The sequence below is a fragment of the Dromiciops gliroides genome, chromosome 2 (genome assembly GCF_019393635.1).
Source record: "Dromiciops gliroides isolate mDroGli1 chromosome 2, mDroGli1.pri, whole genome shotgun sequence".
NCBI lineage: Eukaryota > Metazoa > Chordata > Mammalia > Microbiotheria > Microbiotheriidae > Dromiciops > Dromiciops gliroides.
This window is the reverse complement of record NC_057862.1, coordinates 428,383,625-428,397,053: the sequence shown is the minus strand read 5'-3', so window position 1 is coordinate 428,397,053 and position 13,429 is coordinate 428,383,625. Positions and strand designations below refer to the sequence as shown.

The following is a 13,429-nucleotide window of genomic DNA, read 5'->3' as shown; positions in this document are numbered from 1 at the left end:
ATTGTGGCCGTTTTTGGCAAATGTGCAACACAAAACTGAAAAACTTCAATGCATTCTGTCTGTCCTTAGCAATTCTTTTTCTTCAAAACAGTACTGATCTCCCAGGCTTCAAAGGCAGATTGAACCACAGCAGCAAAATCGGCAAAGCAGCATGGAGTGTGTCTGTCTTGAATCCTCCTGTGTTAGGAGATGTGCACTCTATTCCTGCCCTTCCCCCTCCTCTGGCCTCCCATTGAGCCGGCAGCTCTACTCTGGGGCCTGAATTTCTTGGATTAACAGGAAGTCAGACTTCAATTACTTTGCACACATCTGTTCTTTTGTGTCATTGATAGAAAGTATGTTGTAGTTTTGTTTGTTTGTGTTTGGCAAAGGTCAAAGAGGGCTTTTTTCTCCCCTTTGTCCTATTTGCAACATATCTTTAATCAAACCCATATGAAGGGAAACAGCTACTCTTTAATTTCTACTCTTTGGTGGGAGTCAAGAATGCCTCTTAATTTTAGGGGCTAGGGTTTCTTCCCCAAGCCTCATCAGAGTCATGAATACTGGTTTTGGTAATTGAGACTGCCTGGTATAGACTGCACAGTGCCCACCCCACCTCCCATCACCCTCCCAAAGTGACAAGTGTGTTGAAGGACTCCCCAGAGAGTGGGAGATGGACTAAGTGGCCTAAGACCCTGTCCTACCTATGATTTGCATGCAACCTGGGAGGAGGCGCTTAGCTTTTGGAGCCATAGTCTAATATTTTTTGACACTTGTTTCTTAAATTGTTACAAACATCCCCCGGTTAAAGAGATCAGAGGTGTTGCATGGAAGGAGAAGCTGATATTAAAGGATGTTATATGATTGATCCAAGGCAATATTGTCAGTGGGAGAGTTAGGACTAGAAGGCTGTCAGATTGCATCTGGTCATCCATCTTCTCTTTCTAGAGTGGACTTTGTGGCCACACTGTAGGCTGAGCAGAGTGAAGGTCTGGGCTGTGTTGATGGGTAGGATGCCCATTGTTAATTTAGGATGTGGAAAGAAGTAAAGCAAGGGGAGGAAGTGGGAAAGGAAATGAGAGGAGCTACAGGTATTGGTTATAGTAGTTCTTTGGTTTGCCAAGATCCAGAATTGTCCCTTTGGGGAAAGCTGTGGCCTCTCTGACTCTCTAGGTTTCTATAACAAAATCCCAGTTCTTATTTAAATCTCCCTTGCTTGAGGGAAGAGCTCCATGAATAATGATTGCTGATTGCAGAATAAATATGCCTCAGAGAACTTTCACTTTCTCTCTTCCCTTCTCTACTTTTTAGTTCCTTCTTCCAGTTTCACACTCTTGCTTTAACCTTTAGGCACCAAAGTGGGTTGTTTCCCTTAGGGAGACTTACACCTGGATATCACCCACAATCCATGTCTTCCCCTACCCTTGACTGGCATTTAGTCAAGCTGCAGCTCTCCATGCTGCCCCATTTTTTCTTGACTTACCAGCCCACCTGGTGTTTGTACTTTACAAACCTTTTAGCCTGAAGCCAAAGGAAGAGACCATGGGTATTCACACATCTGTCCTTTGACCAGCAAGTCGCCCAGGGAAGCTGACTCCCTGGAATAGCTGAGGCCTCAGGAGGAGACTGAGCATTCAACTTTTGTCCTAAGCATCTGTAGAAATACTTAGCCATTGTCAGCCTGGAGTAAAGACTGGAGTTAGTGGTGGTGGAAAATTCATCTCAGGGTAGCTCTGGCAACAGTTCTCTGTCAGCGAAACCACTGGGAGATGGGCCAGTCTAAGTTCTCTTCAATCTGAAAAAAAGAGTGTGTGTGTGTGTGTGTGTGTGTGTGTGTGTGTGTGTGTGTGTGTGTGTGTGTGTGTATGAGAGGGGCAGTATATGTGAAAGAGGGAGATAGGGAAAGAAATGTTGGTCTTGGAGTCAAGAGACCTGGCTTTGGGTCCAAGCCTTGCTCTTTACTGTTATTAACAAATTGGGTGACAGAGGACAAAAAAACCCTCTCAGAGCCTCGATTTCCTCATCTGGGGATAAGAATACTTGTGGTTGCTGTGAAGGAAATACTTTGTAAATGTGGTATAATGAAGGGCCTTGGGTTCGGAGTCAAACCACTTGGGTTTCAGTCTTTATTCTGCTCCCTACTACCTGTATGACTTTGGAAAAGATGCTTCACCTTTCAGGGCGAAAACAGAAATAGGAAATAGGCATATTTCCTCATCTGTCAGAGTTGAGGGTTAGGCTACCACTAGATGACCTTTAAAAGCCCCTTCCAGTTCTAAATTCCAGGACCTAAAGTGCTACAAAAATGTGAGTTGGTATTATTAGATGAATAATAAAGTGGCTTTCTTCTTCCCACTGGTGATTTTGTAACCAGGCAGAGTAATTTAGTTCCCTTTTGTCTGCCTCCCAATCCCCGAATCAGGGAATGTCTATAGGTCCAGAGATTTGTAGCTAGATACAAAGCTTGGGAAGTCAGTGCCTATCCAGAAGATGACAAAAATGCTGAATGCAGATATACATTGCCTTAATTTTAAAGAAGTAAACCAGGCAGTTAGTTACATTAGCCCAGAAGTAGGAATCTACTGGAGAGGTGAATGAGCCAGGCAGACTCATTGGTTTCAGTTCAGCTGGTAACAGGGGACTTTTTAGCTGAGTTTTGTTTGAAATTAAACAAGGGCCCAGACAATCATGAAAACAGTCTATGGCTACTGGAACCGACACAGACACACTGGACATTGAACCAACAAAACATTTCTGTTGCTTAATATTTATCTAGACTCTATACATGGCAAACTGAAGCTTCGTCCTTGCTTATCTTAACATATTTACATGGTCATGTATAATTTTCCCTTATGTGTACTTTTGGAGGTGGGGAGAGGGGAAGATTTATTTGAGTGGAAGAAGTTGTATAATGAATCTCAAGATTTGGGAAAATGAGGAGTGTGCCTCAGAGAAGATTTTTATTTTAATTCTATTAAACTTTCTTGTAGTGGTTGCAATCTAAAGTCCCTTGAAAAAGGTTATTTTGGGTAGATTTTAACCAGGTTTACTGACTGTCTAGGTAATAGAACAGGTTACTAATGAGTCTGCCCTTTGACTTGGAAATTGATAAATGGCGAATTAAACATTTACTTAAAAGAATCTCATGGAAATGGAAGAAATGTTTCTGATCTAGTATTTTTCCCATAAGTTCTTTAGATGGTGTGGGGAGAAGAAAGTGAACCTGCAGATAGGGGAATGACATGTGGTCCCCCTTTAAAATAGGGTTATTCATTCAAAAAAGAGATGGGAAGGGGCAGCTAGGTGGCGCAGTGGATAGAGCACCGGCCCTGGAGTCAGGAGTACCTGAGTTCAAATCTGGCCTCAGACACTTAATACTTACTAGCTGTGTGACCCTGGGCAAGTCACTTAACCCCAATTGCCTCACTAAAAAAAAAAAAAAAAAAAGAGATGGGAACCCTCCAAGTTGAGACTTGGGGTAGGTGAACCTACATGGCACCAATGAAGAGACAAATTCTAAGTTCAGAGTCATATCCATTGGCCACATGAGTGAAGACAGTCCAGAGGGACTCCTTGGAATAGCTGCCCTGATTTCTTTCCCAGCCCCCCACAGAGATGGCTCCAGGCTCCAGGCCAGAAGCAAGCTCTGAGATTCCTTGCCCTCCAGGGAGCCAGCTTCCCAACCCTGCAACTAACAATTGGGGTACTGGCCAGCTAGTTTTGTTTTTCCCTTAGATCCTGCTTGAATTAGTCAATTGGCTTTGTCCCGTGGAAGAGCACCCTGGCCTTCATCAGGCCCCCTACGCTTTCAGGATATGATGACTTTGTTCACAGAAACATAGATATTCAAGAGTGGTGTAGGCCCATGGGCTGGCTCTTAGTTCCTTGATGTTCAGATTTCCCTTTAAGAAATGAATAATTATCTGTGCTAAAGATGTGGAACTGAGATAGACAGAATGAATAGGGATCAGGCATCTATCTATCTGCCTTCTCTAGGCCTCTCTCTGGGTAGATTCCTTTCCTAAAGTCTGATTGGCCTAGTGATCACTCATGTCACAATCTCTTTACCATCACAAACCTCTTCTCCGTGGTTCTCATGGTTACATTAGAATCCCAGTATATAAGGGAGGTGAAGCTCAGCTAGTCAGCTGCCTGGGTAGTACTGTGAATGTCTATATTTCTACTATAGCTCTGCCTCTATTTCATTGACTATGTAGATCGATTTTTAAATTTTCTACCTGTAAACATTTTTAAAAATTGCTACAATCAAGAAAGGTTTAGATTTCAGTGGAAACCAATCATCTTCCAACAAGTAGGTAGCAGGGGGAGTTTTAGCTTGGTGTCTAAGTGAGCATTAGTTAGAATGCACCAGGTAACAACATCTCCCAGAATGCTTCCCTACCGCCTGCTGCCTAATCATCTTAATGCTGTTGCATTTTCACTCTCTCTCTCAGTATCAGTGAGACACGTGACCTGGGGATGTTTTATCTTTCATAAACACTTGTATTTCTTTGCACTCCTAATTTTCTTTTAAAGCCATCTTTTGAGAGAGGTCGCCACATGACAGATGAGGGTTGAAAAAAACAAACTTTACAGACAAATGGTGACTGGAATGTGCTCCAAGGTAACAATGTTGCTAGGAGGCTGGGGGTTTTTTGTGGGGGGGTTTTGTTGTTGTTGTTGTTGTTATTCTTTTTTTTTTTTTTGGTCTTTTTGTGTTTTTGTTTTTTTGGTTTTGTTTTTTTTGGTTTTGTTTGCTCTAGCCTGTCACATGGGTGAATTGTCAGAGCCAGGACCTTGAATGGACATGCTTACTGTCCCCTCCCAGGTCACATGAAGAATAATGGCAGAGCCTTCCAAAGTCTTTAGAGATGTTAGCATTCCATGTCTTCAGTTTGTTTCTTTTGTTGTTCTTCCTATTGATACAGGTTGCATGGTTGGGCCCTGGAAATGGGATGTCAATCCTATTCGGGGAGCATAAAGAAAGAAAGAGAATCTCCTAGCTGCTGCTGTGACAGTAAGTGAGATAGAGACTTCAGAAAATGTCGACGGTAACATCAGCGATTCCGGCTCCTCAGGGCCCTGTGAATCCGCCCCCCCCAGAAGTCACCAACCCCAACAAGCCCGGGAGGAAGACCAACCAGCTGCAGTACATGCAGAATGTTGTGGTGAAAACTTTGTGGAAGCACCAGTTTGCTTGGCCCTTCTATCAACCAGTAGATGCAATTAAATTGAATTTACCTGTGAGTATGCTCTTCTTTATGCTTTAAGCCTTGATATAGCTATCTAGCTACGTACACCCTTCCGGAATCCTCCTGTTCCCTCCTCCCAATTCAGTAGCCACTAGATCTGGAATCAGCCATGTGCAATCCTAGGGGAAAGTCATTTCACTTATCCGTTTACTCACCTGTAAAATAGGAATGAGAATCCCTGCTCTACTTGTCTCACAGGGTTATTGTGAGGATAAGATGAGCTAAAGGAAACTATATAAGACCCTGAATTTAAAGGGCAGCCTCCCCTAAAGCCTTCTGATGCCTTCTCATGTGGTATGGAGGTGACCATGGGTTTCCAAGGGTCATGCTTCTGTAGGCTCTGGGAGGTCTAGAAAAGAGCTAGGAAGGATTCTAGCAGTGGAAAGGCCTGGCCTTAGACTTTGCCTGTGGCTCTGGGAACTGTCCCGGAGAATTTTGTGGGCCACAGAAACTTTTTCTAAGAGGGGTTGCAGTCAGTATCAGTGGAGGGAACACTCACATCACAGAAAGTCCAGATGCTAGAAATAGTGAAGGAATATGACTTCATCTTCTTGTAGAAGGTGCTTTGTTTTATATTTCATTTTCATCAACAAACCCCTCCTCAGGCTTTAACTTTTAGCATCCATTAAGCTGAGCATTAAGACTCTTTTAGATAGGGGTATCTCCAGTGCATAGCATTTGCAGATCTACATATTATTTCTGCTTTTATCGTGTACAATGAGAGGTGTCTTCTGGCACTTAGATTATGAATTAGGGTTTGTTTCGTGAAAAGGGACAGCCTGTCTCCCCAGTCTTGATGTTTTTAGGGTTTGGTTTTGTTTTTTTAAATTAGGCTGTCTGGGCAAAGGAAATGGGATTACAACCAAGAATCACCTACCCAGCAAAACTCAGCATTATCTTTCAGCAGAAAAAATGGGACTTTAATGAAAAAGAAGACTTTCAGATATTTGTGATGAAAAGACCTGAACTGAATGGCAAATTTGACTTTCAAATACAAGACCCTAGAAAACCATAAAAAATTGGAGCTGGGGGATATACCTGGGGTCGTACAGTGGTCAGCTGTCTTGCGTCTGAGGCCGGGTTTTGGCTGGGTTCCCCCTGGGTCCAGGGGTGATGCTTTGTCCACTGTGTCACTTAGCTAGGTGATGACATCTTTAGGGTTAAATTGAGGGTGAAGGGAATTCCCTGGGGGAGGGGGAAAGGCAGAGGTGAAATCCTACATGAAAGTAACAGGAAAAGGCTTATGGAGTTGGGGAAGAGATGGGAGAGGAGCAGGGCAGTAAATGAATTTTACACTCACCAGAAAAGGCTCAAAGACCTTAAATTTATCAGAACTGCCTCAAGGAGGGACTAACAGACACACCCAACTGGGTGGAGTAATCTATTTAATCTGGCAGTAAATGAGCCTAACACTCATCAGAATTGGCTCAAAGACCTCAATCTCATTAGAATTGGCTCAAGGAGGGAATAATGTACACACTCAATTGGGTGGAGTAATCTCTCTAACCCTGCAGGAAAATAGGAGGGGAAGGGGTTAAAGAGAGAGGGGCAAAAGAAGGAAGGGCAGAGTGGGGGAGGGGATAGACAGAAACAAATTCCTTTCAAAGAGTGATAGGATGAAAGAAGATAGATAATAGAATAAATATCATGGGGAAGGGAATAGGAAGGAAGGGAAACAGTTAACAATAGTAATCATGAAAAAGAGAAAAGGGGGAAAATTGTACAAAAAATATAGCAACTCTTGGTGGAGGCTAAGAATTGAGAATCAAGGGAATGTCCATCAATTGAGGAATGATGGAAAAAGCTGTGTTATATGATTGTAGTGGAATTGGTCTTGTGCTACAGGAAATGACAAACAGGATGATCCCTGAAAAACCTGGAAAGACTAATGAACATCGATGTGTAGTGAAGTGAGCAGAGGTGGGAGGACACTGTGCTTAGTGACAGCAGTATTGTTCAGTGAGCAATTGTGAATGACTTAACTACTCTCAGCAATGCAATGATCCAAGACAATCCCAAGGAACTAATGAGGAAGCTTACTATGCACCCCTATAGAAAGAACTGATAAAAAGAACACTTGTGGATTGTAAAAAAAACAAAAATTAGGCTGTCTGCCTTTCCATCACCTGTGACCAAAGAAAGCATCTTCTCTGTGTATAGGAATAAAAAGAACGTGAAACTTTTCCCTAGAAGTCAGGAGTTTTCAGGCCTCTTTAGCATAGTGGCTAGAGATAGAAGTGGATGGGTGTTTCCACCTTCCCTTAGTTTACTCAAAATCTCTGCCTTGATCTAGACTCGATCTTCCTAGTGATATGACTCACAAAAGTTCTTGGATGCCTGCTTGTGCCGGGGACCAGTGAACTGCCAAAAGAGAGAACACAAAAGACTTTACATTGTTTAAAGAACTTACGAAGGACTGACAGCTTTAAATCTCTCCCACAGGATTATCATAAAATAATTAAAAATCCAATGGACATGGGGACTATTAAGAAGAGACTGGAAAACAATTATTATTGGAGTGCAAGTGAATGTATGCAGGATTTCAACACAATGTTTACAAATTGTTATATTTATAACAAGGTAAAAGACTGGCTTTTTTTCTTTTTTTAAGTGGCAATACTGTGTGAGGAATACCAAGCCTTTGGCTTTTATCTTTTGATGAGGGATAATTTACCCTTCCAAAGTGTCCTCTTGAAATGACATGAAATACTACTTAGGAGTAACCACATTGCTTTATTCTGCTCCAGTTTCTTGGTCTGAAGCTTTTTTGGTGTTGAAAGAGCAAATGTATGGGTAAAGTGATATATCCCAGTGTTGCTAGTGAGTCAAAGCCCCAATCAGAGAGTAACCCCTTTAATTCTAGCTCTTCAGGTCTTGATCTGGTAAGAGCCAATGTCAATACCTCCTTAGAGTTATCCTCTCAGGGTCTCTCTGGATGCATCTTGACTCTATTTGCTATAAGTGGGGCATTCTCTCCCTTGGTCTGCTTGGGCTGCTGCTATTTTGTTTTTGCAATGCAGCTCTAGCACTATTACCCTGGTTTTTCCATTCATCTGAGCCCACCAAATTCTAATTTTAAAAAATAGTTGTGTTACGGGAGCAGCTAGGTGGCGCAGTGGTTAAAGCGCGGGCCCTGGATTCAGGAGTACCTGAATTCAAATCTGGCCTCAGACACTTGACACTTACTAGCTGTGTGACCCTGGGCAAGTCACTTAACCCCCATTGCCCTGCAAAATAAATAAATAAATAAATAAAATATATATTTTTAAAAGAACTTATTAAAAAAAAAATAGTTGTGTTTCAGCACTGGTCTTCCCAATCACTGATGCCAGGCCTTGTTCTCTTTCTCCAGCCCACAGATGATATAGTCCTCATGGCCCAAGCCCTAGAGAAAATTTTTCTGCAAAAGGTAGCTCAGATGCCCCAAGAGGAAGTGGAATTATTACCACCAGCTCCTAAGGGCAAAGGTCGAAAACCAGCAGCGGGAGCACAGAGTGCAGGTAACTTTGGGATTTGGAGTTGATAATACCTGGGGTTTTTCCCCCCTAAGGTCAAGACAAAGACATTAACGTACCCTACTGTTCCTGAAGTAGCCTCACAGTGACAGTGATCCTATTTTTTTTAATATGTTCCCTTTGGCCTCATGCTACCTATTTGTTCACTAAATCTTGGCTGCTGCAGAACAAGTAAAACATCCTATCTACATACCATCAGTAAAGACATGGCACCTAGCACAGTGCCCTGTCCATACCTGGCAATTGGTGAATGAAAAAGAATGCATGTATGAATGAGTTTGTTCAGTAAAAGATCTTAGTGATTTAGGCTTCCCTTTTATGTAGGGATGTGTTCTCTTTTTTTACAGGTATTTTGATGAATGGAATACACCCAGGGCTCTGAGGGAGGAAAGGGGTGGGGGGGGAATTTGAGAGGTAGCATGGCATAGTGCAGTCATTCAAAAACTTTTTATTGTTAGAATTCCTTTCCATTTGAAAATTAAGGAACCCATCCCCCACCAAGAAGTTTTGATTTTATGGGTTATATCTCCACATTCACTGTATTAGAAAGTACAGTGTCTTAGTATTATTATGAAAGTGGTTTTGACCTTGTAGACCCTATGAAAGGATCTCAGAGACTCCCAGTAACCCCAGAACCACACTTGGAGAACCACTGATATAGTGGAAAGAATATTGGACTTGGAGTTAGGAAGACCGGGGTCTGAATCCTAGGATGCTTCATAGTTATGTGGACCATGGGCAGGTCAACTCCTCTAAACCTCATTTTCTTCAGCTGAAAAGAGGAATCATAAGAGGACTTACCTCACAGAGTTGTTGTGAGGATCAAATGACATATTTTATGCAAATGGTTTTGCTATCTGTAAAGCACTTAAAAAACCCCAAAACCTGTATCCCAAATTTGGTGTTGGAAGTGAAAAGTACTGCTTCTCTCCCATCATCCTCCATTGGCCAACAAGGTTGAACGGAGGAGGGAGGAAGAGCAGAAGCTATGTTAACCAGATGAGCCTTGAGCAGTGGTCTGAGGCTTGGTGGCCCTGGGTGATTTATGAACCAAGAAACCAAGTGAATTGACACTGAGAAGAAAGACCTGCTTGGTAAGAGTTTGACTGTGCTGCTGTCATCCAAGTCATGATAGGGTTTACCAGTTTAGGATTTACATAAGCCAGTGATTTGGTTGAAAAGATGCATAGAGAATTCGCTCCTTCTAATCTATTATGAAGTTTATAACCATGCTCATTCATTTGCTCGGCATGTCATTATTGAGCTCCTTCTGCATGCAAAAAAAGGCACAGTGTTGGTTGGAGTATAAGACTTGGTCCTTTTTTCTATGAGCTGACAGACTTTGAGGAAATAAAAGAGCATAGCAGTTACAATAAAGCCAATGCATAAAGGCCACAGGAGTAGTACATTCAAGAATGCTCTAAAAATTTAGAGGAGGGGACCACTTCTTGCTAGGGTGATCCAGGAAGCTTTGCAGAGGAGGTCAAGTTTTGAACTTTAGCAAGTTCAGGTTGGCTCCTAATTTGATTTGGTTGTAGGAGGAGAGCAGATATCAGATATATTTATCTTTCCTTATCTTTCAAGGAGCACAGCAAGCGGCAGCCGTGTCCTCTGTTTCCCCACCAACTCCCTTTCAGAATGTCCCTCCCGCTGTCTCCCAGACGCCAGTGATTGCAGCAACTCCAGTGCCAACCATCACTGCAAATGTCCCATCTGTCACGGTCCCTCCCACTGTGGCCCCACCTCCTCCTGCCACTCCCATCATGCCCGTGGTTCCACCAACACCACCTGTAGTGAAGGTAAGCAAAAGCTATTCCTTTCCAAGTCCCCAGGCAGTAAGTTGTGGATACACCTTGAGTGGATTCCATGGCACTGTACCCTATAGGCATTTGGGTAGGCTCAGTAGGGAAGAATTAACCAAAGTCAATATCTGGTTACTGACTCGAATGCCTTGGGTGATTTCATATGAGTTGCTAATGTTGTCTGTTTTTTCTCTGAGAAAAACGTGCCATCATTGATATCGGTATTTCCTGCCAGGGTGGGAGGATTGATTAATTCAGACTCCCAGCTAAGATCAACTCACTAAAATTTTTTCTGGCATCGACATATTTGCCATCTCTTCCCCACACTTAATCAGTGGTCCAGTATGTCATGTTCGTGGGTCTGAGGAGCAGCAGCCTGAAGAATGCCTAATTGGGCCTTGAATACATGTTTGATTTTTGTTTAAAATTTTTTTTTTTATTGCAGCCTGATGTCTCTCAGAGTTGACCTGTTTCTATTCAGTCACTCAGCACATGATCTCTGCTTAATTGGCCTGATGGGAAAACTACTAGTTGGTGTGTTCTGGATGAAACCAGAATTTGTCTTTTGGCTTGGGTTCATCAATTGTCTTAAATTTGTATTGGGTGATGAACAACATCATGGATCACTGATTTGACCCACTGAAGGCTTTATACATCCTTATGTAAAGCAGTTGGCTAATGTGAACAGGGTATGGAGTCAAGTATATCACCTTTATAAAAGAAAGGGAGGTTTCATTTAGGGGAGCAGGGGAGGAAGAGAGATGGCCAGATAATCAATTCAGCGTTGTCTTCACTTAAAGTAAAAATGGTCCTTTTGTAATACAACAGCATTGATTGATTAATCAAGTATTTATTAAACACTGTAGATACAAAGAAAGGCAGTGACAGCCCTTGACCTCAAGAAGCTTACAATCTAATGTGGGAGACAACATGTAAATAAATAGTCCCATACAAGATATGCATAGAGTAAATAGAAGGTAAGCTCAGAGGAGAAGGCACTATTTGAGGTGGAAAGAGGTAGGGGAAAGGAGGTACAGTGAAAATAGCTCTGAACTTGGACACCTAAGACCTGAGCTGAAGTCATTGCTCTGCTACTTAGCAGCCAGGGTCTCTTGGAGAGGTTCCTTCCTCTTCCTGAATCACACATTCCTTCTCTATAAAATGGGTAATAATTACCATATACCATAGCCCTTTAATGCCTTCCCCATAAAACCCATGTAAGATAGGTAGTGTCAGCACCATCATCATCATTATTAGTGTCATTATTATTTTGGACTGGACCTGTGATTTCATCTATCTGGGTGAGAAAATTCCCTCCTCTGATATATATTGGTACCTTCTTCGCAACATATGGTCCTATAGGATTGACCAGAATACTTAGAGGCTAAATGCCTTCACCAGGGTTACAGAACCAGTATAGGTTGAAGTTAAGATGAAATGAGGTCTTCAAGCATTATGATAGCCCCTTTTGCAGATGAGGAAACTGAGCCTCAGAGAAACAAAATGCGTTGGCCAAAAGTTACCTTGCTGTTAAGTGTGGCTACCGGTACTCACCCCCATAGCTGGTGGCACTCACCCCCTTGGCTGCTGACTTCAAATTCAGCAGTCTTTCTGCTGCGCCATTTTGCTAAGAATAATAATGATGCATACATACATACACTGTCTCCCTTATCGGGTTGTTATGTCAGGATGATACCTTGTAAACCGTAAGGCATTCTAGAGGGGTAAACAAATACTCTCCTCCTCATCAGTATTCTTACAATTGCTCATAGTGATGATGGATCTCAATTCAACATTTATTAACACCTAGTTGTGCCTGGCTTACAGCTTAATGAAACTATCTGCTTCAGGCCAAAATGAATGGGCTGGCACGGTGCCAAATGGTACGGGGGTTGTGGAGAAGCAGAAGGAAATCCTTGGCCTTTGGAAGTTTACTGAATGTAGTAGAGAGATGCTTACTCTAGAACTTGCCAGTTAACTGGAGAATTGGTGAAGAAGCACTGGGATACATACATGGTGCTCATTTCTGTGCAGCCCACTGACACTCAGAATTCAAAAGTAAATACAAACCCATTTAAGCAGCAAAGGAGCTAGTTGTCTAAAGTGTTCATGCTTTGTCCTGTAGAAGGAGAGCACAATCACCTTTAACATACTAAAATTCACCTGTTTACTACATGTAGAACAAATGTTGGAGATTTTGTAAGCTTAGTTATCTGCTTTCCCCTGGCCACTGTCAGCTAGAAGTCAGCTGACTTCAGTTCAGTGTTCAGAGTGCTTGAAATCTTAAATACTGCTTTTTAGTCATTTATCTCCTAGCTGTAGTCTGCAGACATTTGGAGGCTATTGACTACTTTGGCAGAATGACAGATCTCACAGGCCCCCAGTTTCACCCATTTATGCTTTTCACTGCAAAAGAATTTGTAACTTTTTCAGTTTGGTTTGAGAAACCTGTGAGGGAGGTCACAAGGAAATGATTAAGGTACTTTATAATGTGGTTACATGATAAACCTGCATAGTACAGGAGAACAGTTTAGAAGCATCTCAAGGACTCTAGAAGACCCCGGCTGATCCACAGGGCGTCCTTGGAGAAACACCGTAGAATGGCTCCGGTTTGAGTTCTCAGCCTGAGACATGACAGCTGTTTTCATTGTTCATTGCCGTTGTTTTTCAAGGCTTCCCATAATGTAGTCCCTCCCAAATTGTGACCCTTGCCTTAATCCCTTCACTCCAAATGGCCCAGTCTGGTCATCATCATGTACTCATCATGCATACACATACACACACACACACACACACACACACACACACACACGCCCTCTACCCTCACCCGGACCATTGCCCCATTTTCCTCAGTCCTCCCCATCTATTGAACCCTCAGTTC

The 13,429-nt window shown here is 42.5% G+C and overlaps 1 protein-coding gene across 6 annotated transcripts in view; it reads left to right on the top strand.

The window, feature by feature from the left end:
* BRD3 (bromodomain containing 3) overlaps positions 1 to 13,429 on the top strand; it is a 55,385-nt gene that overhangs the window by 16,029 nt on the left and 25,927 nt on the right. For 5 of the 6 annotated variants that reach the window (XR_006354738.1, XM_043982441.1, XM_043982440.1 and 2 more), the window contains 4 exons: positions 4,908 to 5,222; positions 7,674 to 7,811; positions 8,584 to 8,731; positions 10,331 to 10,545. Coding sequence is in view for 5 of the 6 variants with exons in the window: in XM_043982441.1 (XP_043838376.1) it covers positions 5,022 to 5,222; positions 7,674 to 7,811; positions 8,584 to 8,731; positions 10,331 to 10,545 (702 nt within the window). In the remaining variant the exon portion in view is untranslated. Of the gene's footprint in view, positions 1 to 4,583; positions 4,604 to 4,907; positions 5,223 to 7,673; positions 7,812 to 8,583; positions 8,732 to 10,330; positions 10,546 to 13,429 lie in introns of those variants that run through there. The other variant, XM_043982444.1, reaches the window with a different exon arrangement.